This window comes from Felis catus, chromosome B1 (assembly GCF_018350175.1).
Source record: "Felis catus isolate Fca126 chromosome B1, F.catus_Fca126_mat1.0, whole genome shotgun sequence".
In the NCBI taxonomy this organism is placed as follows: Eukaryota; Metazoa; Chordata; class Mammalia; order Carnivora; family Felidae; genus Felis; species Felis catus.
This window is the reverse complement of record NC_058371.1, coordinates 111,096,138-111,121,162: the sequence shown is the minus strand read 5'-3', so window position 1 is coordinate 111,121,162 and position 25,025 is coordinate 111,096,138. Positions and strand designations below refer to the sequence as shown.

The window sequence follows — 25,025 nt, the reverse complement described above, 5'->3', positions numbered from 1 at the left end:
CAATTGCTTTCAGTATTGAGAAGCTACATTAGCACAACATATGGTTCCTACTAATGCCATTTTAAAGACCCCACCTTATATTACTTACTACCTTGGGGAAAGTCTTAGTCCTTAGTGGATTTTTAAACCTAATGATAGATTTAAATATCTTAACCTTGAAATCTAATATTGTAAGTTAACATGCAAGATTATAATGCAGATTTTGCTGAAGATATATGGAAAAGTCAAGCAAAATTTGGGAAACATTTCATTAAATAACCAAAGTGAATCACTTTACCAACACTTAAAATTGCTGAAGGCTGTGCCATTTTAATTTTTTTTTTTTTACATTTATTTATTTTTTGAGAGACATAGAGAGACAGAGCACAAGTTTGGGAGGAGCAGAGAGAGAGACACAGAATCTGAAGCAGACTTCAGGCTCCGAGTGGTCAGCACAGAGCCCGATGCAGGGCTCGAACTCACAAACTGTGAGATAATGACCTAAGCTGAAGTCAGACACTTAACCGACTGAGCCACCCAGGTGCCCCAGGACTGTGCCATTTTATATGCTCAGGACTATACAGTAACTACACAGTTAACAAACATTAACAATCATAGGGTATCTGCCTATAACTGCCCTCCTATCCTTACATGAGTCAGCCAATTTAGGTCTAGGACAAGGCAGAACAAAAAAAAAAATTTTTTTTCAAAATAGAAAACTTTCAAGACCCTGGGGATGTTCCACTAACGTATCCTGATGTTTTATCACCTCGAAAACATTTATTATTAGTTGTATAAATGCTTTGTATTCCCTATGAGATTTTAAGCACTCAACAACATGGGAGATCTCTTAAGCAAATACGTGATGCTAACAAAATAACAAAAATAACAATAATATCAGAAGATGTAAATATTAAATTAGTCTATAATATTAGTGACATAAAAGCTATAAACTTTAGGAAACAGAAAGGACTTAAGTTTTTCGTGCCTTTCACCTAGTACATAACTTAAGTTCCCATAAATCTTAATACTAACATAAATTACAACCAATTTATTTTTTCCTACAGATATGCTGAAAGTAATATAAACTTCCATTTGGAGGTCACTGTATATATACCAAATTACATAATTAAAGCTAAAAATAACAAACATTTGTGTCTATCTACTAGACAACAAAAACTGGAGATAAACTGACTTGTAAACTATCAAACTATCAAAAAATAGGTCCAAAATCAAGAGCATCTTTAAACACAGGTCAGAAATCCTATTAAATGAAAGGCAAAACTTGAAGAATGTTTTAGCACCACTATCCAGAAACTTAAAACCAGCCGGGTACAGGAAAAATAGAGGGAGGTTTCTTCAAAACCACCCACACAGTGGCTGTCCTCCTCCTCCCAGGTCTGCCCATGGAGACAAGCTTCCTGCTCAAGCATGAGGAGCACACAGTGCATATGGAAAACTGTGGAGTCAGCCAAATTCCCACCCACCTCAGTTCCTCTCCTTAGCAGCTCCCTGACAACACACAGAAACCAATCGGTTCGATGTGATGGCGAGATGAAAGCCAGGACCCACTTCTCTTGCAAATGGAAATCTTTAGCAACATTGCAGGGACTCAACAAACCCACAGAGCACATGAATGAAACATCAAGAGTTTTAAGAAGCAAAAGTTGAAGAGGTGTATTTTATTAGAAAAGGAGATTTGAAGCAGGAAGGAATGGAGTTTTTATATGCAGATTGTTTACAGTATAGTACTATGAGTGTAATTTCTCTTCCTTATAATTTTCTTAACATTTTCTTTTCTCTACATTGCTTTATTGTAAGAATACAGTATATAAAACATATAACATCTAAAATATATACTGTCTATAACTAGAATATATACTGTTTATATTATCAGTAAGTCCTCCAGTCAATAGTAGGTTATTAGTAGTTACATTTTTGGGGAGTCAAAAGTTATATGTAGATTTTCGGCTCCACAAGAGGTTGGCACCCATAATCCCTGTGTTGTTCAAGGGTCACTGTAGGCACACGAAGGAAACTAATATGAGAAATGAAATCCCTTTCAAAGGTGTTAGGAAAGTAAGAAAAAAATTGAGTAATGTAAATAAAAATTAAAACCTTGTCTCTCCAGAATCATGAGTGAATGAATTATGGTATGCAGAGTTTTTTGGAGAGTTGGAAATACATCCTTTAATACATATTTAAAACATATTTATGGGGCGCCTGGGTGGCGCAGTCGGTTAAGCGTCCGACTTCAGCCAGGTCACGATCTCGCGGTCCGTGAGTTCGAGCCCCGCGTCGGGCTCTGGGCTGATGGCTCAGAGCCTGGAGCCTGTTTCTGATTCTGTGTCTCCCTCTCTCTCTGCCCCTCCCCCGTTCATGCTCTGTCTCTCTCTGTCCCAAAAATAAATAAACGTTGAAAAAAAAATTTTTTTAAACATATTTAACCGGGGCGCCTGGGTGGCGCAGTCGGTTAAGCGTCCGACTTCAGCCAGGTCACGATCTCGCGGTCCGTGGGTTCGAGCCCCGCGTTAGGCTCTGGGCTGATGGCTCAGAGCCTGGAGCCTGTTTCCCATTCTGTGTCTCCCTCTCTCTCTGCCCCTCCCCCATTCATGCTCTGTCTCTCTCTGTCCCAAAAATAAATAAACGTTGGAAAAAAAATAAAAAAAAAACATATTTAACCATCTTGAATGCAAATCTTTCTAAAATCTATTGTACATTACTTTGACTTCCTAAATGTGCTTATTCTTATAGGCTTATGATAAGAAACACTGTGCAATGATTTACAAACTCCAATCTGAGATGAGGTGCAGGTTTGACTCATAAGAATCACTTGGGACACCTCATAGAAATATAGAAAAAAGATTCTGGTTTGGGGGGTAGAAGTAAAGCCCAGAAATCTGTGCTTTTTAAAAACTTTCTCAGGTGATTCTGATTCACAGCTAGTCTCATGAACCAAGAGTATAAGAGGAAGAACATTTGCCTGACCATTAGTATTTAGGTAGCTTTATTTCTAATAGCTGTGCATGTATTCAATGCACAATGATCGGGCATCTAACATATCCTGTTATTGAACACCTAAAATGGGCTTTGATATATCAAGATGAATAAAACATGGTCAGAGAGTTCATATTCAAATAGGGGAGCCAAATACATAAATATGGTACAATGAGTCAATCCAATAACAGGATGCCATGAAAATCATTCACTGGACAGTGAAAGACCTCCTGTTTTAGCCAGGGCTTCCTGGAGGAGATGGCATCTGAGGTGAGTCATAAATGTTGAGATATTTGCCAAGTGAATTTGGAATGAGAATAAGAAGGGAGAAGGGGGTGATGTGCCAAGTCTCCCCCTAATTATACATACAATATCAGGAGTTGATGGTAGAAAGTAGGGAAGGAATGGTTGAGTTTGAAGTTCATCTTGCAGGCAGTGGAAAGCTGTTGCAGTATAAAGTCGCTGTCACCATCAGACTTAAACTTCAGTCAGATGTCTCTGGCTGGATAAGCGGTATATAAATTTAAGAAAGATAAGAAATGAAAGGAGAAAGAGGACTTAGGAAATTGGTGGGAAAATTCCAGGCACATGATATCGAAGGTCTCATATAAGGCAGTGAAAATTGATATGGAAAACGGAATAAACATTGGAGGAAAATGGAGGCAAGGATGACTGCCCACCAGCAAGACTATATAAGACAAGTAACTTTTCCTTTCTAAATGTCATCAATAAAATGTGGAGCCTAGATGGCCTTTAGGAGAACTTCGAACTCTAAAAGACTATGAATCATTACAAAACAGATTATTTTATTTTTCAATGATGTCCTCAAAGTATCTTAAAGTTCACCTTACACTAAGTGACTCCTGGACATTTTAAAATATTTTTTATTGTTCTCTAACATATTGCTAAGTTCTCTCTTGGTGTTAATTTATCCATTGCAATAGTAGCTGCTGACAGCATGCCTGTATATAGTACTTCTTCCCTCTTCTAACTTTTCTATTTCATTTGTATACTATAGGTACAAAAGTTAGGTAACTTAAGGAATGTCCCTCTCTTCTGAACTCACACCACTTCATTTGTAATTCCCTACAACATTTCTTCCTTCTATACTGCTTTGCTCTTAGTTGTGTAAATGCTTTCTTTTTTGTATTAACTTGTTTTATTTTTTTATTTTTTTAAATTTACATCCAAATTAGTTACCATATCATGCAACAATGATTTCAGGAGTAGATTCCTTAGTGCCCCTTACCCATTAGGCTCATTCCCCCCTCCTATAACCCCTCCCGTAACCCTCAGTTTGTTCTCCATATTTGAATCTCTTCTGTTTTGTCCCCCTCCCTGTTTTTATATTATTTTTGTTCCCCTTCCCTTATGTTCATCTGTTTTGCCTTTAAGTCCTCATATGAGAAGTCATATGATTTTTATCTTTCTCTAATTTCACTTAGCATAATACCCTCCAGTACCATCCACATAGTTGCAAATGGCAAGATTTCATTCTTTTTGATTGCCGAGTAATACTCCATTGTATACACATATACCACATCTTCTTTATCCACTCATCCATCGATGGACATTTGGGCTCTTTCCATACTTTGGCTATTGCTGATAGTGCTGCTATAAACATGGGGGTGCATATGTCCCTTTGAAACAACACACCTATATGCCTTGGATAAATGCCTAGTAATACAATTGCTAGGTTGTAGGGTAGTTCTATTTTCAGTTTTTTGAGGAACCTCCATACTGTTTTCCAGATTGGCTGCACCAGTTGCATTCCCACCAATGCAAAAGAGATCCGCTTTCTCTGCATTCTCGCCAACATCTGTTGTTGCCTGAGTTGTTAATGTTAGCCATTCTGACAGGTGTGAGGTGGTATCTCATTGTGGTTTTGATTTGTATTTCCCTGATGATGAGTGATGTTGAGCATTTTTTCATGTGTTGGTTGGCCATCTGGATGTCTTCTTTAGAGAGGTGTCTATTCATGTCTTTCACCCATGGATTCTTCACTGGATTATTTGTTTTTTGGGTGTTGAGTTTGATTAAGTTCTATATAGATTTTGGATATTAACCCTTTATCTGATATGTCATTTGCAAATATCTTCTCCCATTCTGTCGGTTGCCTTTTAGTTTTGCTGATTGTTTCCTTCACTGTGCAGAAGCTTTTCATTTTGATGAGGTCCCAATAGTTCATTTTTGCTTTTGTTTCCCTTGCCTCTGGAGACGTGTTGAGTAAGAAGTTGCTGCGGCCAAGATCAAAGAGGCTTTTGCCTGCTTTCTCCTCAAGGATTTTGATGGCTTCCTGTCTTACATTGAGGTCTTTCATCCATTTTGACTTTATTTTTGTGTCTGGTGTAACAAAGTGGTCCAGGTTCATTTTTCTGCATGTCGCTGTCCAGTTTTCCCAGCACTACTTGCTGAAGAGACTGTATTCCATTGGATATTCTTTCCTGCTTTGTCAAAGATTAGTTGGCCATATGTGTGTGAATCCATTTCTGGGTTCTCTATTCTGTTCCATTGATCTGAGAGTCTGTTTTTGTGCCAGTACCATACTGTATTGATGATTACAGCTTTATTGTACAGCTTGAAGTCCGTGATTGTGATGCCTCCTGCTTTGGTTTTCTTTTTCAAGATTGCTTTGGCTACTCGGGGTCTTTTCTGGTTCCATACAAATTTTAGGATTATTTGTTCTAGCTCTGTGAAGAATGCTGGTGTTAGTTTGATAGGTATTGCATTGAATATATAGAATGTTTTAGGTAGTGTTGACATTTTAACAGTGTTTTTTCTTCCAATCCATTAGCGTGGAATATTTTTCCATTTTTTTGTTTCTTCTTCAATTTCCTTCATAAACTTTCTATAGTTTTCAGTGTATAGATTTTTACCTCTTTAGTTATGTTTATTCCTAGGTATTTAATGGGTTTTGGTGCAAATGTAAATGGGATCGATTCCTTGATTTCTCTTTCTGTTGCTTCATTATTGGTGTATAGGAATGCAACCGATTTCCATGCATTGATTTTATATCCTACGACTGTGCTCTTTTCATGAATCCGTTCTAGCAATTTTTGGTGGAATCTTTAGGGTTTTCCACACAGAGTATCATGTCATCTGCAAAGAGTGAAAGTTTGACCTCCTCCTGGCCGATTTGGATGTCTTTTATTTCTTTGTGTTGTCTGATTGCGGAGGCTAAGACTTCCAATGCTGTGTTGAATAACAGTGGCAAGAGTGGATATCCCTGTCTTGTTCCTGACCATAGGGGAAGGCTCTCAGTTTTTCCCCATTGAAGATGATATTAGCATTGGCTATTTCATATATGGCTTTTATGATCTCGAGGTATGCTCCTTCTATCCCTACTTTCATGAGGGTTTTTATCAAGAAAGGATGCTGTATTTTGTCAAATGCTTTCTCTGAATCTGTTGAGAGGATCATATGGTTCTTGTGCTTTCTTTATTGATGTGATGAGTCATGTTAATTGTTTTGCGGATATTGAACCAGCCCTGCATCCCAGGTATAAATCCTGCTTGGTCGTGGTGAATAATTTTCTAATGTATTTTTGGATCCGGTTGGCTAATATCTTGTTGAGGATTTTTGCATCCGTGTTCATCAGGGAAATTGGTCTATAGTTCTCCTTTTTAGTGGGGTCTCTGTCTGGTTTTGGAATCAAGGTAATGCTGGTTTTATAGAAAGAGTTTGGAAGTTTTCCTTCCATTTCTATTTTTTGGAACAGCTTCAAGAGAATAGGTGTTAACTCTTCCTTAAATGTTTGGTAGAATTCCCCTGGAAAGCCATCTGGCCCTGGACTCTTGTTTTTCGGCAGATTTTTTATTACTAATTTGATTTCCTTACTGGTTATGGGTCTGTTCAAATTTTCTATTTCTTCCTTTTTCAGTTTTGGTAGTGTATATGTTTCTAGGAATTTGTCCATTTTTTCCAGATAGCCCATTTTATTGGCATATAATTGCTCATAATATTCTCATTATTGTTTTTATTTCTGTTGTGTTGGTTGTGATGTCTCCTCTTCCATTCTTGATTTTTATTTGGGTCCTTTCCTTTTTCTTTTTGATCAAACTGGCTAGTGGCTTATAAATTTTGTTAACTCTTTCAAAGAACCAGCTTCTGGTTTCATTGTTCTACTATTTTTTTGGTTTCACTAGCATTAATTTCTGCTCTAATCTTTATATTTCCTGTCTTCTGATGGTTTTGGGTTTTATTTGCTGTTCTTTTTCCAGCTCCTTAAGGAGTTAGGTTAGGTTGTGTACCTGAGATCTTTCCTCCTTCTTTAGGAAGGCCTGGATTGCTATATACCTTCCTTTTATGACTGCCTTTGCTGTGTCCCAGAGGTTTTGGGTTGTGGTGTTATCATTTTCATTGACTTCCATATACTTTTTAATTTCCTCTTTAACTTCTTGGTTAGCCCATTCATTCTTTAGTAGGATGTTCTTCAGTCTCCAAGTATTTGTTACCTTTCCAAGTTTTTTCTTGTGGTTGATTTCAAGTTTCATAGTGTTGTGGTCTGAAAATATGCACGGTATGATCTCAATATTTTGTACTTACTTAGGGTTGATTTGTGTCCCAGTGTATGGTCTATTCCGGAGAACGTTCCATGTGCACTGGAGAAGAATGTATATTCTGCTGCTTTAGGATGAAATGTTCTGCATATATCTGTTAAGTCCATCTGGTCCAATGTGTCATTCAAAGCCATTGTTTCCTTGTTGATTTTTTGATTAGATGATCTATCCATTGCTGTGAGTGGGGTGTTGAAGTCTCCTACTATTATGGTATTACTATTATGGTATTGATGAGTTTATGTTTGTGATTAATTGATTTATATATTTGAGTGCTGCCACATTTGGCACATAAATGTTTACAATTGTTAGGTCTTCTTGGTGGATAGACCCCTTGATTATGATATAATGCCCTTCTACATCTCTTGATACAGTCTTTATTATAAAGTCTAGATTGTCTGATATAAGTATGGCTACTCTGGCTTTCTTTTGTTGACCATTAGCATGATAGATGGTTCTCCATCCCCTTATTTTCAATCTGAAGTTGTCTTTAGGTCTAAGGTGGGTCTCTTGTAAACAGCATATAGATGGATCTTGTTTTCTTATCCATTCTGTTACCCTATGTCTTTTGATTGGAGCATTGAGTCCATTGACGTTTAGAGTGAGATATGAATTTATTGCCATTATGATGCTTGTAGAGTTGGAGTTTCTGGTGGTGTTCTCTGGTCCTTTCTAATCTTTGTTACTTTTGGTATTTATTTCTTTTTTTTTTTTTTTCATCTTTTCTCCCCTCAGGAAGTCCCTCTTAAAATTTCTTGCTGGGCTGGTTTAGTGGTCACAAACTCCTTTAACTTTTGTTTGTCTGGGAAATTTTTTATCTCTCCTTCTATTTTGAATGACAGCCTTGCTGGATAAAGAATTCTTGGCTGCATATTTTTCTGATTCAGCACACTGAATATATCCCGCCACTCCTGTCTGGACTGCCAAGTTTCTGTGGGTAGGTCTGCTGCAAACCTGATCTGTCTTCCCTTGTAGGTTAGGGACTTTTTTTCCCTTCCTGCTTTCATGATTCTCTTCTTGCCTAAGTATTTTGTGAATTTGACTATGATATGCCATGTTGATGGTCAGTTTTTGTTGACTCTAATGGGGGGGGGGTCCTCTGTGCTTCCTGGATTTTGATGTCTGTGTCTTTCCCCAGGTTAGGAAAGTTTCTGCTATGATTTGCTCACATAACCCTTCTACCCCCATTTCTCTCTCTTCCTCTTCTGGGACCCCTATGATTCTGATGTTGTTCCTTTTTAATGAGTCACTGATTTCTCTGATTCTTAAATCATGCTCTTTTGCCTTCATCTCCCTATTTTTTTCTGCTTCATTATTCTCTGTAAGTTTGTCCTCTATATCGCTGATTCTCTGTTCTGCCTCATCCATCCTTGCTGCCGCTGCATCCATCTGTGATTGCAGCTTAATTATAGCATTTTTAAATTTCATTCTATTTTTTACTTCTTTTATCTCTGCAGAAAGGGATTCTCATCTGTTTTCGACTCCAGCTAGTATTCTTATTATCATGATTCTAAATTCTGGTTCAGACATCTTGCTTGTATCTGTGTTGTATCCCTGGCTGTCGTTTCTTCGTGCTCTTTCTTTTGGGGTGAATTCTTGCTGAATTCTGTGGTTCAGGTTGTGCAGATTGTTGTGTTAATCCTCCAATCAGTTTTCTAGGTGTGTCGGATGGTTTAGTGTTGGTCTGGCTGTATTTCATGGACACGAGACACACAAAAAACTTCCATGCTGTTCCACCATCTTGGCTCTTCCCCTGTATAAATGCTTTCTATGCTTTCTCAAGGTTTAAGCAAGTGAGAATAGGTCTCATAATATTCTTTGTGCCCTTCTCCCATAAATAATTTCATGCACAATCACACTGTACACAGAACTTAAATGATTCATAGGTGTCTTTTTACACCAAGATTGTTAAAATTATGAATAGATTATGAATAAGCAGAATGAAGACGCAAGCAGCATTTTTTTTTTCCTGAGTAGGGTACTACAGTGTTCAAAAGATTTAAGCGTTTCTCAGAAGACTTTTTGCTTAGTTCCTCATTCTTAATTGTGTTCTATACGGAAAATGTTATTAAGAAGCAGAGACAAAACCCAGCAAAACATCATTAACACAGAAAAACCTGAAGATAATCAAGTACAATTTGAGAAAAGAAGCAACTATCAAATGAACAGATAGATAGATAGATAGATAGATAGATAGATAGATAGGGGTGGCCCCTGATTTTGCACATAATGAATTTCTGAAAATCTATGTGAGAGTTAAATGTGTACATTTTAGTTACAAAAATCCTTTAGGCCCATACATCTCATAGGTGCAATTTGAAAATATATGTCTAACAACCTGTATCAACTCTTTACTCTTATCCTCCCTGATAATTGAACTTCACAGATGAGTTGAACAATTTAAACCTAAATAGTGTATTGTATTTATAAGTGTCATCATGTGTACCATTGTGCTCAGCAGCTGGAGAATGATTCTTTTGAGCCATTAGAGGAAAAGGGCCAATAGATCAGTGTGGCCCTATCACCTTCTATTCAATCAAATAGAATAATAGCTATTATACTCAAATGAATTTTGACATAACATTTTTATAGAGATAAGAGGCAGTATGCTAGAAAAGTAAAAGTTCTGTTGAAACATATATAAAAGTACGTATAGACCTCATAAAATTAATTGTAGTTTTACAAAGTCAAAATCATAAGACATGTCTCCAATCTTTTTGGTTTTAGCTTACTTGATACAAGATGGGAATTTTCCAAAAATTTTTAATAGGAAACTAAGCAGACCAGCAGGTCTCAAAATGAGCACAGATATGGGATGAGTTTTACAGAGTAAGCCGTTAATGCAAACCTAATCAAAATTTAGATATAGATGAATAAGCTCAAACACTGATTATGTACCTACTACATACGTGGCACTTGGTAAAGCACAAAGGATAACAATGGATCTTCTCTCTAGAAACATATAGAGACTTTTCTCAATTAGAGAAAGTAACACATAAACAAAGGAGTTACTATAATGTGGTAATTGCTAGGATAGAAATATACATGTATTATTGGTTTACTAACAGGCTTGATAGACTACTTCATTTAAATCTACCAATTTTTCCTCTTCCCTCAGTCTTAGTAGCATTTATTTGCCAGTTGTCAAAGTCACTCCCTATTCCTGAAACTTGCCTTCTTTGTCTTTCATACCTAAATCAAAGATGGCAAATAGATGGCACTTGTGCCATAGCTCACATTTCCCTTGCCATGGCAGTCATTCCTTCCCAAAAAAGTTCTCAAATGCCATCTTATACCGTGTACCAGGATGTCACCAAGAATAACTGGCACATGAGATGAAACCCATCTTCTTTCCTTATGTGGATTTACTTCCACTAGGACCATATTGGCAGATGCTGGTTCAGCATAGGGTCTGATTTCTTGCCCAGCCAAAAACACATACTTTTTAATTTCTGTTTCAGGTTTTTGTATTCCCTTTTGAGCTAACCAACTCAAGGTCCAAGCTCATCTGTATTCAAAGCAGAAATAACCATTGGTTTCTCATATGCAATGAAAAATCACGTACACCTCATGTTATTAGTTCTACTCACATAATATTAATACTAATTAATGTTTTAATTTTGTACTTAAGTGCCAATAGTACCCACATATTGCAAATATGAAAACTGAGGATTAGAGCGAGTCAGGATTGGAATTCAGGCAGTCAAGACTCTCAATTGTTAGCTTGTAGCCTCTACCACCTCCACTTTTCCAGATCCTTCTAAATGTTTCCAGGCAAGGGCAGCACTCCTCTGAGAAGTTCTTAGTTGTTTGTTTGTTTGTTTTTGTTTTTTTTAAGTCCTTAGTTTTCTTTACATGCTATTTTAAACATACATTGAGAGTAACAGACTTACTCAGGAAAATACACACAGGAAAGCAAGTAGGACAAAATATTAACATCTGGCCAATCTGGGAGAAAACTCTCTTGGTATTCATTGTACTATTCCTGCAACTTTTCTGAAGGTTTGAAATCTTTCAAAATAACAAGTTGGAGACAAAAGAGTAATAGACCTAATTTTCACTGGGTAATGGGTCTTAAAATTATAGATGCCTTAGAATACTAATAGAACAATTTATATGTCCATTAAACCATTTTTAAAATTTGAGGAGGGTGGAGAAAATAACCTTTGGTAATTTAAATGAAGTGATAAAGGAATTTGCAGATAAGAAAACTGCTTCTATCCTTTTGCTTTTGAGAATTAACCTCTCTAATAAGAGCAACTTAACCAACTGGAATAAATGCAAAGGACAGCAGCCAAGACATACAGGCTAGATCTGGAGGCAGGAAAAGTCATATGGAAATAATACAATTTTAAAGCAGGAAGAGGTTTTTAAAATTTTCTACATCAACCTGCTCATTTTACTGATGATGGAATTCAATGCCAGACTTTAAATGAACTATCCAAATGTCTTCAGTCTAATAGCAGCAAAACTACTCATTTCTTCTGTATCTCAGTTACAGCCTGTATCATCCTAATTCCTTTAGTAAGTGATGAAGCCATCCCAAGATGGCTTATGAGAAAAGGGGTTGGCAGGGGTGGCAGCTAGGGGTGGGAGAGAACATTATGGTGACAGATTCATTGGCCAACATAACTGAAAAAGGCACACATGGGTAACTTAAGTTTTAGAGGAACTGGCTAAAATTATTCCTCTGTCAGTCGTGTATTCCACTAGGTCCACTTCGTTACTTGGCTTTGTAAGGTGGTTCTCCTGTGGTTCCAAGTTCGTATCATCATCATACACCAATCCTGTAGACAGAATTTTGCTTTTCTTATAACATAAACAAAAGTCCCAGAATTGAATTTTGTTGACCCTGACCAGCCTGACTTGGTCATGTGCCCACCCTTGAACCAATCACTGTGGCCAAGGCGGGTAACAAGGGTGAAATGCATTTGATGCACTTAGTAAAGGCCATATTCTCTGGTCCTGGACTCAGGAATGAAATCATATTCCCTGAAATCACAGACTGAGAGTGGGAGAGAGTTGGATCAATAAAAAAAGCTGGGATACTGTTAACACAAGAAGTAGGTACAGATAACAAATGGCAAAATCCAAAAATTCTATTACATCTGTCCATAAGTAAGTTGAAAAAAATAAAGGCTGAGAGAAGATAAAAACTGCCTTTTAAAAAACACCCAGGGTGCCTGGGTGACTCAGTCCAGTCAGTTAAGTGTCCAATTCTTGATTTCAGCTCAGGTCATGATCTCATGGTTCATGGAATCGAGCCCTGCGTTGGGCTCCACTCTGGCAGCATGGAACTTTCTTGGGATTCTCTCTCTCCCTTTAACTCTGCTCCTTCCTTCCTCTCTTTCTCTCTCTCTCAAAATCAATAAATAAAGAAAAAATGTCAAAACACCCAAAAAACTTTCTTGAAGGGAAAAGAAAGACTAATCTGTTTTCTTGTACTTCATGAAAGAATAAGGACCAATACTCAGAGAAAAAAAGGATACAGTTTCAATTCAGTAGATGTAAAGAACTTTCTAACAATTAAAGATATCCAGTAACAGAACAGGTGGCATCATGAAGTAATGAGTTTCCCATAGTTAGAAGCCTTCAAGCAGAAGGAGGATGACCATCTGTCAGGAATGCTATAGAAGGGATCCCTATCCTGGGTGGGAGGTTGCTCTAAACTGCCGGTTAGATTCCTTCCAACTCTAAGATTCTAAATTATTGAGAACAGCATGAATAAAAGATCCAAACTCATTCAAGAACTAAATTATTCAACAAAAGGTAATAAAACTTTCAGCTATGAAGTTGAACCAACCAGACTTTGGGTGCCAGCCATCCCCTTTTACAAAGAAAACAGATACAAATCTTTGAAAATGATTATTTTTATTTTTTTTAAGTTTACTCATTTATTTTTGAGAGCAAGAGTGCATGCACGAGCAAGGGGGTGCTTACTGAGTGGCTCCGTTACTATTAAGCTGTACTTTTTTCTCTTAGCATTATATTAAATATGTTTACTACACTGATAAATAATCTTCATTGTTACCATTTCAACACCTTATACATACAATTGTGTTGGTATATCATATTTACTCGGCCATTTTCCTACTGCAGGGCACTTAGGCTTCTTTGAACTCCTCACTATAGTTCTACTGTGAACCTGTTTATATACACAGCCTTTTCCCCTTTTGAACTATTTCCTAGATCTGGGGTTAGTGGGCCAAAGGGTATGGATATTTTTATGGTGCTGAATATGTACTGCCAAAAAAATGTTATCAGTCTGCAGTGCTACTGGCAATAGCTGAGTTTAATCGCTCCCCTAAGGCATTGTCCATATTAGGTTCAATTCAATATTTTAAAAATTGCTAACATATATTAAGTGGTACTGTATAATTATTTACATGTCCTTTTTCCCCCCTCTACTAGTGAATTAGGATAGCCTTCTCAATTTTTTTTTTCTTTTAAACAAAACACAACTCTTAATCTCCATTCCTACTGTAGGGAATGAACTCAGCAGTGCATATAGATGCAAAGTCACACCAGAAGAGAATAAAACAGTGTTAAGGTAACCAAATTAGACCCTAGTTGGAGTCCACTCATACTAAGGCCCACATTAGCAAACCAAACCTTAACTAAATTTCTATGCTTGCCTCTCCCAAGAAACGAAGGCCTAGATCAACCAGTCAGCACTTGCCTGCACAACACAAGTTACCTAGCCCAGCTCCAAACTTCCCTTTGCTCCAGTCAGCAAATGCCCAGTATAACTTTCTTGTTCCTGCTCACTTTGGTCTATAGAACTCTCTTGAATTGAATAATTCTTTGAAACTCCTTTCTAACTACTATGCTGGATGCTGCTCAATTCATAAATTGCTGAATAAAGCCAATAAGATCCTTAAAATCTACTTGGTTGAATTTTGTTCTTTAACAACAGAAAGCTTAAAAATTAATTCCAAGAAGAAGGACAAATTTCTCCTCCTCTGACTCACAGTGGACTCTGGGAATGCTAGAGAGCACTGAGCAAGTATTGCTTCAACATCTCTCCGATGGAGCTTCCTCAAATTGAAAGAATGCTAAAGACAGTGAGTGTTCTCAAATAAGTTCCTTTTCCTTTAAATTCACATATATCAGGGCACCTGGGTGGCTCAGTCAGTTAAGCATCTGACTTCAGCTCAGGTCATGATCTCATGGTTCCTGGGTTCGAGCCCCGTGTCAGGCTCTGTGCTGACAGCTCAGAGCCTGGAGCCTGCTTCTTATTCTGTGTCTCCCCCTCTCTCTCCCCCTCCACCCCCTTTCAAAAATAAACAAACATTAAATTTTTTTTAATGAATTCATATATATCAATCCAGAAACCATACTTTTGCCTGGGATTTGGGTAAGATTCCAAACATCTCAAAAAGAATTCCCCATACTGAAGGCTCTGCTAAACAAAAAAGCACATAAAAAATCATATAATAAGCAAAAATTAGAACACAGGAAACATAAATTAACATTACAGTAATGTGAAAAACAAACTAAAAATGAAGTTTTCACAAATAACTGCACTTGTTTTTCTAAGATTATATTGCTGAATGAGTGCAGATCACTCTGATTTGTTCATTTTCCTTTCTGGAAAGACATCCAAAAAGAGTGGAAGAACATTAAAAAATAAGACATTAAAGGTGTGAAAGTGACAGATTAAAAGTCCTTGTTCCCACAGCAACTGCACAAGACACACTGTACTACATAGGCTACTCCTTAGACAGGCATCAATTTCTTGCCACTTATTATTTCCCGGGAAAACACAAGATAAATACAATAACAAAATCACAACTAAAGTACACACAATTTGAAACCAACATGTCATAGTTGTCTAGGTAATAGCAAATATATTTGCCATGGGAAACTGGCAATAATAGCTTTATATGTATATTATCCTTATTTTGCAGCCCAGTGAAAGTAGCCCTCCCCAATATGATCAAAGTATAGATCAAAGTGTATTATATGTGATATAACCTAAATAATGTCTTTTTCACAAAATGCTACTATAAGACTTTTTTTTAAAGAGGTGATTCCCTACATCTCCAGGAAAGACCGAAGTCTCTATGAACAGAAGATTCACAGGTCAAAGGGAAACTCGTTCACTAAAGAAAGGTAGACAACACTAAGAAAACATTGTAACATCAGTTATGGGCAAGAATGAGAAGATTCTGACCAGCCTCTGGTGGAAGTTCTTGGCTTTTGCCAGATAAGCAGACTAGAATTTGAAAGAGAATAAAATGGAAGCTTCTTAAGAGTAGGGATCTCGATCTAGGGCCGAATGCCTAGTGGTTTTCAATAAATACTTGTTAAATGACTGAATATAATTCTCCAAGAAGCCTGAATCTCTGAAAGGCCAGATAGTATATTCTAGACTAAAGGACTTGTGTAAGACTTGACCCTCAAGTTGAACAAAACTAAGCTCTATATTACTCTTTTTACTGCTCTGCTATACACATGCAGTGCCTTCTGAGTCCTCATGCATTTAAGGAATTTCTGTTCATTCTGTAGCCTGACTGAAGAGTGCATAGCTGCTTGACTTATCACATTATCAGACACAAACAGAAACAGGGAGAACCTCAACATGTGCTTTAAGCTCCAAAGAGTTGGCAATAAAAGGTTGATGCTCTCTGTGCCCCTGTATATAAACATAAAGCTTTTCATAAAAAATACATAAGGCCACTTTCTTTAAGAAACACTACTAAAAGCCAAAGCAAAATTTCAAGAATGAAAATGTTGTCATTAGAGAAAAACAATGAGGCCCATCAGGAATGTTTTTGGCTTTCCATGGTGACATTTGTTTCTGATTATATATATAATATTAAATACTTTCTTCTGGGTTTTTAAAGGCTTTTAAGACAAGAAATAAACCAAATTCATTTTCTTTGTAATTTGTGATATCCAAAGGCATATTTTCTAGTTTCTATAGTCCTGATCCCCAAAAACAGGAAGTAAGTTTTTAAGCCTTTTAAGTTTCTATTTTAATTCCCTCTCTGGGCCTGAAGACATTTTAATAGAAGATCCCAAATAACTCATTCTTCTCCATACATAGGCATATCATTTTCCATTGACAAGTAGCCTGATATTTTCTCTATACAATAGTCTATCATTTTCTCAAAGAACAGATAAAAGATATAAAGTTTGTTTTTAAATGCTCATCGATTTCCCTTCAACAAAATGGGTAAGGTAGTTTAATATGTGTTTTCTAACACCACCAAGCAATTAACTCAGTTCTGACACTATCTACCTGAAGATAAGATCACAGAGCTCACACCTTAAGAGCTCAGTGCCACAGACTGCCCTCCTTTTGATGCCAACTGCAAGTCCAGGTTGTTACCTGCGCTTCTGACCAGCTGGCTCCAAACTGGAGGTTTCCATGACCCCATCCTCGCTTCAGTTAATTTGCTGGAACACTTCACAGAACACAGAGGAACTTTCACTAGCTTATTATAAAGGATAATGTAAAGGGTAATAAAAAGGATACAGATGAACAGCCAGATGTAGAGGTACATAGGCCAAGATATATCAGAAAGGGCACTGAGCTTCCATGTTCTCTGTGCGAACCACTCACCTTGCAAATCGAAATCTTTACAAGCTCACAAGCTCTCGGAACCTCTGTCCTTTTGGGCTTCCATGGAGGCTTCTATCTAGACGTGATAGATTAAATCATTGACCATCATTGATTGATTCAACTTCCAACACCTCTCTACCCTCCTCCAGTTCAGGGGGTGGGACTAAAAGTTCTAAGCCTCTAATTACCAGGTCTATTATCCTGGCAACTAGCCCCCCACCCACACTTAACTAGGGGCTTTCCAAAAGTTTTCTCATTAGCATAACAAAAGACATGTTACTGCTCTCCCCACTTAGGAAATTCCAAGGTTTTAGGAGCTTTGTGACCAGATTGGGATGAAAACCAAATACGTGGTTGACCCTTGAATGACACAGGTTTGAACTGTGCAGGTCTACTTATCTGTGGATTCTTTATGGTACTATCAGGTATTTTCTCTTCCCTATGATTTTCTTAGTAACATATTCTTTTCTCTAGTGTACTTTATTGTAAGGATACAGCATATAATATGTATAATGTACAAAATATGCTAATCAACTATTTGTGTTGGCTTCCACTCAACACGAGGCTATTAGTAATTAAGTTTTGGAGGAGTCAAAAGTTATACATGAATTTTTGTGCAGGTCAGTGTCTCTAACTCCTGCATCCCTCCAGGGTCAACTGTATATTTATTATATATCACAATATCACAGGTAGTAAGGAAAAGATTTATAAATTAGTTGTACCCCCCTTACCATCCACTAAGAGACAGACATATTCTTGCCCATTTCTAGAAATATACACAAAGGCAGATACACTACTAAATGCTCCCAAGACTCCAACAACCAACACACAACAGAGAAACGCTTAACAGAGACAAAGACGCCGACCTTCAGAGAGATACAAGACGGGAGCCAAAAGGAACAAAAGAGACAGAGAAGTGTGTATTACTTGCACAGGATGCACCGCTACTCAGGACAGGCATGCAGCAGCACAGCCAGGCACAGCCCCAGGGCCAGGCAAGAACAGAGGTACCCCACTGGAGCGTGACTGTGTGTCACACACACACCCCAACGCACACGTGCTCTCTCCTTCACAGTCTCTTACATACACACACTTTCTCTCTCACACACTCCTTTCCTAACACTTTCACACACACATACACACCCTGTCACACACATACAATCTCTTCCAATTTCTCTGTTATGTAGTACATAATCACTCTCACACCCTCTAACAGTCTCACACACACAATCTCATACACACCCAGACTCTCATCTTACACAATCTCACACACATACATAGTCTGCTAATGTAGTCTCTCTCACACACACACACACACACACACACACACACACACACACACACACACACACACACGAGTCTTACAAACGCGCGCCAACACGCACACATCTCGTCTTAGGTCGCACACACGCGCGCGCGCGCACGCGCGCGCGCCCCGCTGACTCCGCCCCCCGTCGTGGCCCCTCCCCCGGGTGCGCTCCGCCCCCGGGGCCGGGGCCGGGGCGGGGCGAGCCGGTGACAGGAGAGGCCGGGCTGGGCTGGTACTTCTGGCACCCTGGCCGGCGGGGCGCGCTCGGGAGGCTCCTGTCTGTGGCCGCGCGGCCGATCTCAGGGCGGCCCTCGTCTGACGGCCGCTGCCTGGCGTTTCACGCTTGGCCCCTCCGGCGGCCGTCCCGGCGGCGGGAGTTGGCTACGGGATGTGCTCGGCCGGGGAGCTGCTTGGCAGCGGCAGCGGCGGGGAGCGCGACGAGAACGGGGACGCACTGGCGGAGCGGCCGGCGGCGGGGACGGAGAGGGAGCCCGGGGCGAGCCCGCGGCGGCGCGGGCAGCGGCCGCTGGCGGAGCGCGAGCAGGTGAGTGGGGAGGGGCGGCGCGGCCCGGCCGGTTTCCCGAGCCCCACCCGGCGGCGGAGGGAAGTGGGCGGGCGGGCGGCGCCTGTGCTCTGCTCGGCGCGGGGCGCTGGTGGCCGCGGCGTTCGGGAGAGCTTCCCCGAGGAGAGGTTAGACGGCGCGCTCGGGGCCGGACTGCGGGGTCGTGCGCCAGCGGTGTGGCCGGTGCCCTGGGATCGCGTGCCTGCCGGGGTCAGCGCGGCCCTTCCCCAGCTGTCGGGCAGAGTAGGCTCGGGCTGGCGCCCAGGGCTCTGGGGAAGTACCCTCCATAACGGTCACTAATCCCAAAGCCCTACATGTAAACACTTTTTTTTTCAACTTCAAGTCCATACCCCCGTGCTGTGCCGTAGGGGACAGCTGGTCCCTTCCTGCCCTCCATCTTGGCATTTCTGAACACACACCTAGCGCCTCTGAAAGGTGTGGGTGTATTTCTCTAGATGTGCAATCAGTGTCTGACGGCATGTGTAGGAGCGAGTATTACAATAGCTATCTTGACGGGGACTCTCCAAGAGCAGGTTCTTCACATGAACACAGATGAGATCTAAACTTCATGCTAAAAGTGAAAAAGCAAGAAAACTGCTTTCAGTTCGTAGCAAAGGGAAAGAAGTACTAAGAGGCCAGCTTTCATAAGGGAAAGGAGAAGTTGGGTAATTTTTGAAACTCTCTGAATTTGTTCTCATTAAATGGAGTATGATAATAGGCATTACAACATATCGGATGTCTTCAAGATTAGGCAAGAAATCTAATCAAAGAAGCTGAATTATATGGAGGATAGCTTTTCACCAGCAAAGACAGTAATTAGACCTTCAAAAATAACTGAGATAAGCCAACCTGCGGAATCACGTTAAGGAGCAGGAATTCAGATGATTATTTGCCTTTATTACAGCCTATTTACTGTTGGGACAATCCGTTGATACCTGTCCCCTCTTGTTATTCTTCTCCATCTGTCCTTTTCGTCACATTTCACAAACTCCAGTGTCATCACCAAATGCATTAATAGATAAGTATAACTTCTAGTATTTCAACATTGCATTTAGAAAACAGAAATACCGGGGCGCCTGGGTGGCTCAGTCAGTTAAGCGTGGGACATCGGCTCAGGTCACGATCTCACAGTCCATGAGTTTGAGCCCCGCGTGGGCTCTGTGCTGACAGCTCAGAGGCTGGAGCCTGCTTCAGATTCTGTGTCTCCCTCTCTCTCGGCCCCTGCCCCACTCACGCTCTGTCTGTCTCTCTCAAAAATAAATAAACATTGAAAACATTTAAAAATAAAGAAAACAGAAGTACCAATGTGTGGCACATACAAAATATGCCTTGGCGTTAGTCTTGCTCACCATGTGGAAGTGCAATTTTTCATCCTAATGCCAATGTAAGAGATGGCATGGTGACTGAAGCAAATAATTGGTCGCTAGGAGATCTTCCTGATTCCCTTCCTAGTGCCCCCCTCTAACGGTACCATGACTCAGTAGCTAACGGGTTTGGTTTCCTCTTGCTTTAGTTCATCTGGAAAAGTGAAGAAAACAGCAACAGGAACTCCATTGGTGGCGGTGCTAAGGCAGGTACATTTGACTGAGGTTCTCAAAGTAAATTTTCAAATGGTTATAAGGGAGCGTGTCAAGCATTACTTCATTTACACTTCTGTGGATTTCACGTCATCAGTATCTCTGGTCTTACCAAAATTGCTTATGGTACAAAGAAAAAGGATGAAACAAACAAAAAAAACCCCGAAACATGTAGCCTAGAAAACATGTATCTTACCACTTTGCATACCTGCTTCTGTCATTGCCTGTCATGGAAATTTGCTTTCCTGTACTCCTTTGAAATGTTTGAAAATATTACTATTATTTTTAATGTTTATTGATTTTTGAGACAGTGAGGGAGACAGAGTGTGAGCAGAGAAGAGGCAGAGACAGCAGGAGACAAAGAATCCGAAGCAGACTCCAGACTCTGAGCTGTCAGCACAAGAGCCCTACATGGGGTTTGAACCCACGAACAGTGAGATCATGACCTGAGCCGAAGTTGAATGCTTAACTGACTGAACCACCCAGGTGCCCCTGGAAATATTATATTTTATTAGATGATATATTTCTGTACTCTAAGCCTACATACCTAGTAATTGAAAATTAACTTGAGATATGCACTTACCCCTATATCAGCACCAAAAAAACAACTTCTTATCAAGACACCAAACATGAATGAAAAATTGGGGCAACACAACCCGTTGGTGTAAGAAGCAAGCTTTTGTGATAAATCATTTATTGATAATATGATTGCCAAGCTTGTTTTCTTTTCTTTTTTTTTTCTCAAGTCCTGCCAATGAAATTTAAATTTTTATGCATTCCCTTTCAATGATGGTAACCACCAATATAAAAATACCTGAGGGATGGGGCGCCTGGTGGCTCAATCTGTCAAGCATCTGACTCTTGATTTCGGCTCAGGTCATGATCTCGTGGTCCATGAGTTCGAGCCCCACATCGGGCTCTGTGCTGACAGCTCAGAGCCTGGAGCCTGATTCAGATTCTGTGTCTCCCTCTCTCTCTGCCCCTCCCCTGCTCACGTTTTGTCTCTCTTTCTCTCAAAAATAAATAAACTTAAAAAAAAAACTTGAGGGAGAGATAAATGATTTCTGTGACTACAAAACATATCCTAAGAAGTTGTTTCATTTAGTTTTTCTTTAGGGGATGGTATGTGTTTGCTATTTTCAGGGCACATGGACTCCAAATTACAAACAGAATTTTTTGAAAATTTGGTTTGTAAACTGGTGATTTGGAATTGAAAATGAATTTTTCCACAGAAACAATGATATGAACAGAAACAAAACCAAAACTAATTAGCTGGAAATGAGGCAGAGGCCACCTTCCTGGTGTCTCTTCTGCTTAGCACACTCACTTGGTGTTCCACAGTCCTAGTCTTATGGCTGTTGAGGGACAGACAATTGGCAGCATCAGTGGCTGTGGCGGCAGCAGTCACCATGGAGGCGCCTTTCTATCTGGATCAAGGCCGTGGTGGTGTGTGTGCTCTTGAACACAATACCGCCTGACTTTTGCTCTTTCAGCTCTTTCGGTGAGTTTTTGCAGTCCCTAATTTTTTTGTATGAAATTCCTTCCTGTCTCTATTTTCCTCACAGAGTTTCGCCCTTACTTGATAATTTGATGAAGCAGATTTCTTCCATTAGCTGTTCCCCAGGCTAAAGGTTCCTCCACATGCATCCTTTCCTTCACTGATTTTTCTTTCCACTTCTGGCTGAAAGGCTCATGCCCTTCCCTCAGTTGGAAGGCTCTTGTAGCACCTTTAACCATACAAATCCTATCTTTGGCTCATCCTGTGATACCAGCTCAGAATGTTATCTATATCTTGGCATTATTACATGTAATACTGAAATACTGGTATTAATATAGATATTTTCCTAATAACTAAGATATTGTCCCAGCATTTTTTTTTTTTACTATTTGTCCTTAAATGCCGCTTTACCTGAGAGGAAACTAAGTTTCCTCTGTCCTTCTGGCCTGAGTCTCTCCAGGTAGGATGATTGACAAAGGAGGCCTCCACTGGAAAGAATAAAACGAGTCCTTTAGATGAAGCAACTGTGTCAAGCTTGAAGTAGGAGTCAGGCATCTAAGAGATAAGCAAGGGAGAGAGGCAAAATGCCCAAGGGGTTAAAGGGACATGGTGTAACTATCCCACGTGTGTTCATTTTGCGCACGAAAGATGATTCAAGTATGTTAATGACTGTGAACGTCAGGTGGCTTTTTATAAGAGAGTCTCTGATCTGCTGCATAGCTGAAAGGCTAAACATCTCCAGTCCTTTTATTAGATGCTTACAGCGTGAATAGCATCTGCTTTCAGATGTGGCAGTTCACAACCTGAATAACCTAAGATGGCCCTGCTTACCTCCTAGAGCATAGAGATCCCATTATCCTCCAACTGACTTTAGAAACATTATCTGTAGCTCTAAGATCTTTCTTTATGATTGTGAAAGTAATGTACTCTGGGAAATGTAGGAATATAAAAAAAAATCTAAGGAAGAAGACAAAAACATTTAACATCCCAGTCCGAGTAACATTTTGTTAAAAAATATCAAGCACTAAAAAAAATATATCTCAAACATTTGGTATTAGTACATTTACCTCTCTCTTTTTCTCTCACATATTACCATACTCGTATATATACACACATATATTTTTTAGCATGTTTTAGTGTAATTGAATTTGCTTTCTTGTTTCAACAATTTAGCATGCTGTGTAATTTTCCCATGTTATCAAAAATTATTTGTAAAAACTATTTTTAGGGCTAAGAGTCCACTTCTCTACTACCGCGCTTTTAAGTTGTTTTAAACTTTCTTCTATAAAAATGCTGCAATGAAAATCTTTGCTTGTAAATCTTCAACATTCTAACATGCAATAGATTCCTAGAAATGGAAGAAGTAGGTCAATGAGTCAAACTCTTTGAAGCTTCTTGTAACATTCTAAAAGGTTGCATTCAAGAAAGGTCACACCAATGTACACTTCCAGTATTGGTGTGTGAGAGCACTGATTGGAAACCATCCATGCCTGTGATGAATGGTATAATTTATGGATTAATCTTTGCCAAGTCAGTAGGCCAAAATTATCTTATGTTGTAAGATCTTGCTAGAGAGGTTTACTAAACCTTTCATATATTTATTGAGCAGTTTTATTTCTTTTTAATCATGTTCTTTGAACTTTTTTGACACTATTATAAGGTATTAATCTCTTATTTCACATTGATTAAAAATATTTTCTCTGTTTACAATTTACTTTATAATTTTGTTTATGATTTTTTTGATTTCGAGATGCTTTAAATTTTTATTAGCAAAAGGAATTTATTTTGGTAATTTCATACACACCAATCACACATACACACACACACACACACACACACACATAATATATACATGTCTATATCTGTTTAGAACATTCTTTCTAATCCTACAATCAGTTAAATATCCACCAATATTTTCATGTGTGTATGTGTGTATCAATGATTTTATTTTTCTATTTCTATGTGCTTATTCTGTTTAGAATAACTTTATGTGTTCTGTGAGGTATGGAGCTAATCTGTTTTTTCTCCCAGTCATTGAATATTCCAATTTCTCCCTGGCTTTACAATCCTATATAGTAGTTATAAATACTAAAATCTATATTAAACTTATATTTTTGTTGGTATTGTGAATGGGATTTTTTTCCCACAAGTCATTCTTTTGCTGCTGGTTTCTAGCTACTGGTTATATATATTTAGTTTTTAATTAGCTACTTTCCTAAATTATTTTATTAATTCTAATGCTAATAAATACTAGTATCTCTTAGACTTCATTCTTTTGCATCTTCTAGGTATATAATCATCCAGTCTATAGATAAGGTTGATTTTGCTTCCTTTCAAATAGTAATGTTTCATTTCTATTTCTTGCCTTTGTGATGCCTAGAACTTTCAGATCAATACTGGTTCATAGATATGTAGGTGAATAAATGAAGAAATCTTTATAAAAGCACTTAAGTATTTGCCAGAGTTTGTGCTACAGGATTATCTGTTAAAAAAAAAAAAAAAAAAAAAACAACTTCAGCAGAAAGAAGCCTTATGCTTTCTCTTTGATCTATTAAAACTATGGCCAACAGGACAGATTCTAGACCCAGAATACCTGGGTTTGAATCCTAACTTTGCCACTTACTAACTATAGCTGTGGGCAAGTTAATTATCCTCTCCAGGCTTCAGTTTCTTCATCTGTATAAAAGGAATAATAGTTGTATCAATCTTATAGGATTGTTGGGAGGATTACATGAGTTAATAATGTGTGGAAAGTGCTTAAAGCAGTCCTTAGCACATAATAACCATGTAAATGTTAGCTTTGGGACCTAATTTTCAACTGGAACCCACACTGAAAAGAAATCTAAGAAATGTTGTTTTCAATTTTTCTAGCCTCTGCATTTAGAAAGTCACCCTAGGAGGAAGTTGCTCCTCAGTTTTAATGTGTATTCAGATCATCTCTTGTTGAATGCAGATTGTGATTTCTTTGCTCTGGGT

The 25,025-nt window shown here is 38.8% G+C and overlaps 1 protein-coding gene and 1 long non-coding RNA gene across 2 annotated transcripts in view; one reads left to right on the top strand and one right to left on the bottom strand.

Annotated features, from left to right (window-relative positions):
• Positions 1-9,178: 9,178 nt before the first annotated feature.
• LOC123384981 lies at positions 9,179-18,591 on the bottom strand. The gene is made up of 3 exons (XR_006596858.1): positions 18,031-18,591; positions 17,104-17,179; positions 9,179-12,319 (listed from the first exon to the last, which is right to left on the bottom strand). It is a non-coding gene; the product is annotated as an uncharacterized LOC123384981 (long non-coding RNA).
• Positions 18,592-18,642: 51 nt separating this feature from the next.
• FAM241A (family with sequence similarity 241 member A) overlaps positions 18,643-25,025 on the top strand; it is a 44,196-nt gene continuing 37,813 nt past the window's right edge. The window contains exon 1 of the mRNA XM_023252859.2: positions 18,643-18,956. Within this exon, the coding sequence (XP_023108627.1) occupies positions 18,801-18,956 (156 nt within the window). The 5' untranslated portion in view covers positions 18,643-18,800. The remainder of the gene's footprint in view (positions 18,957-25,025) is intronic.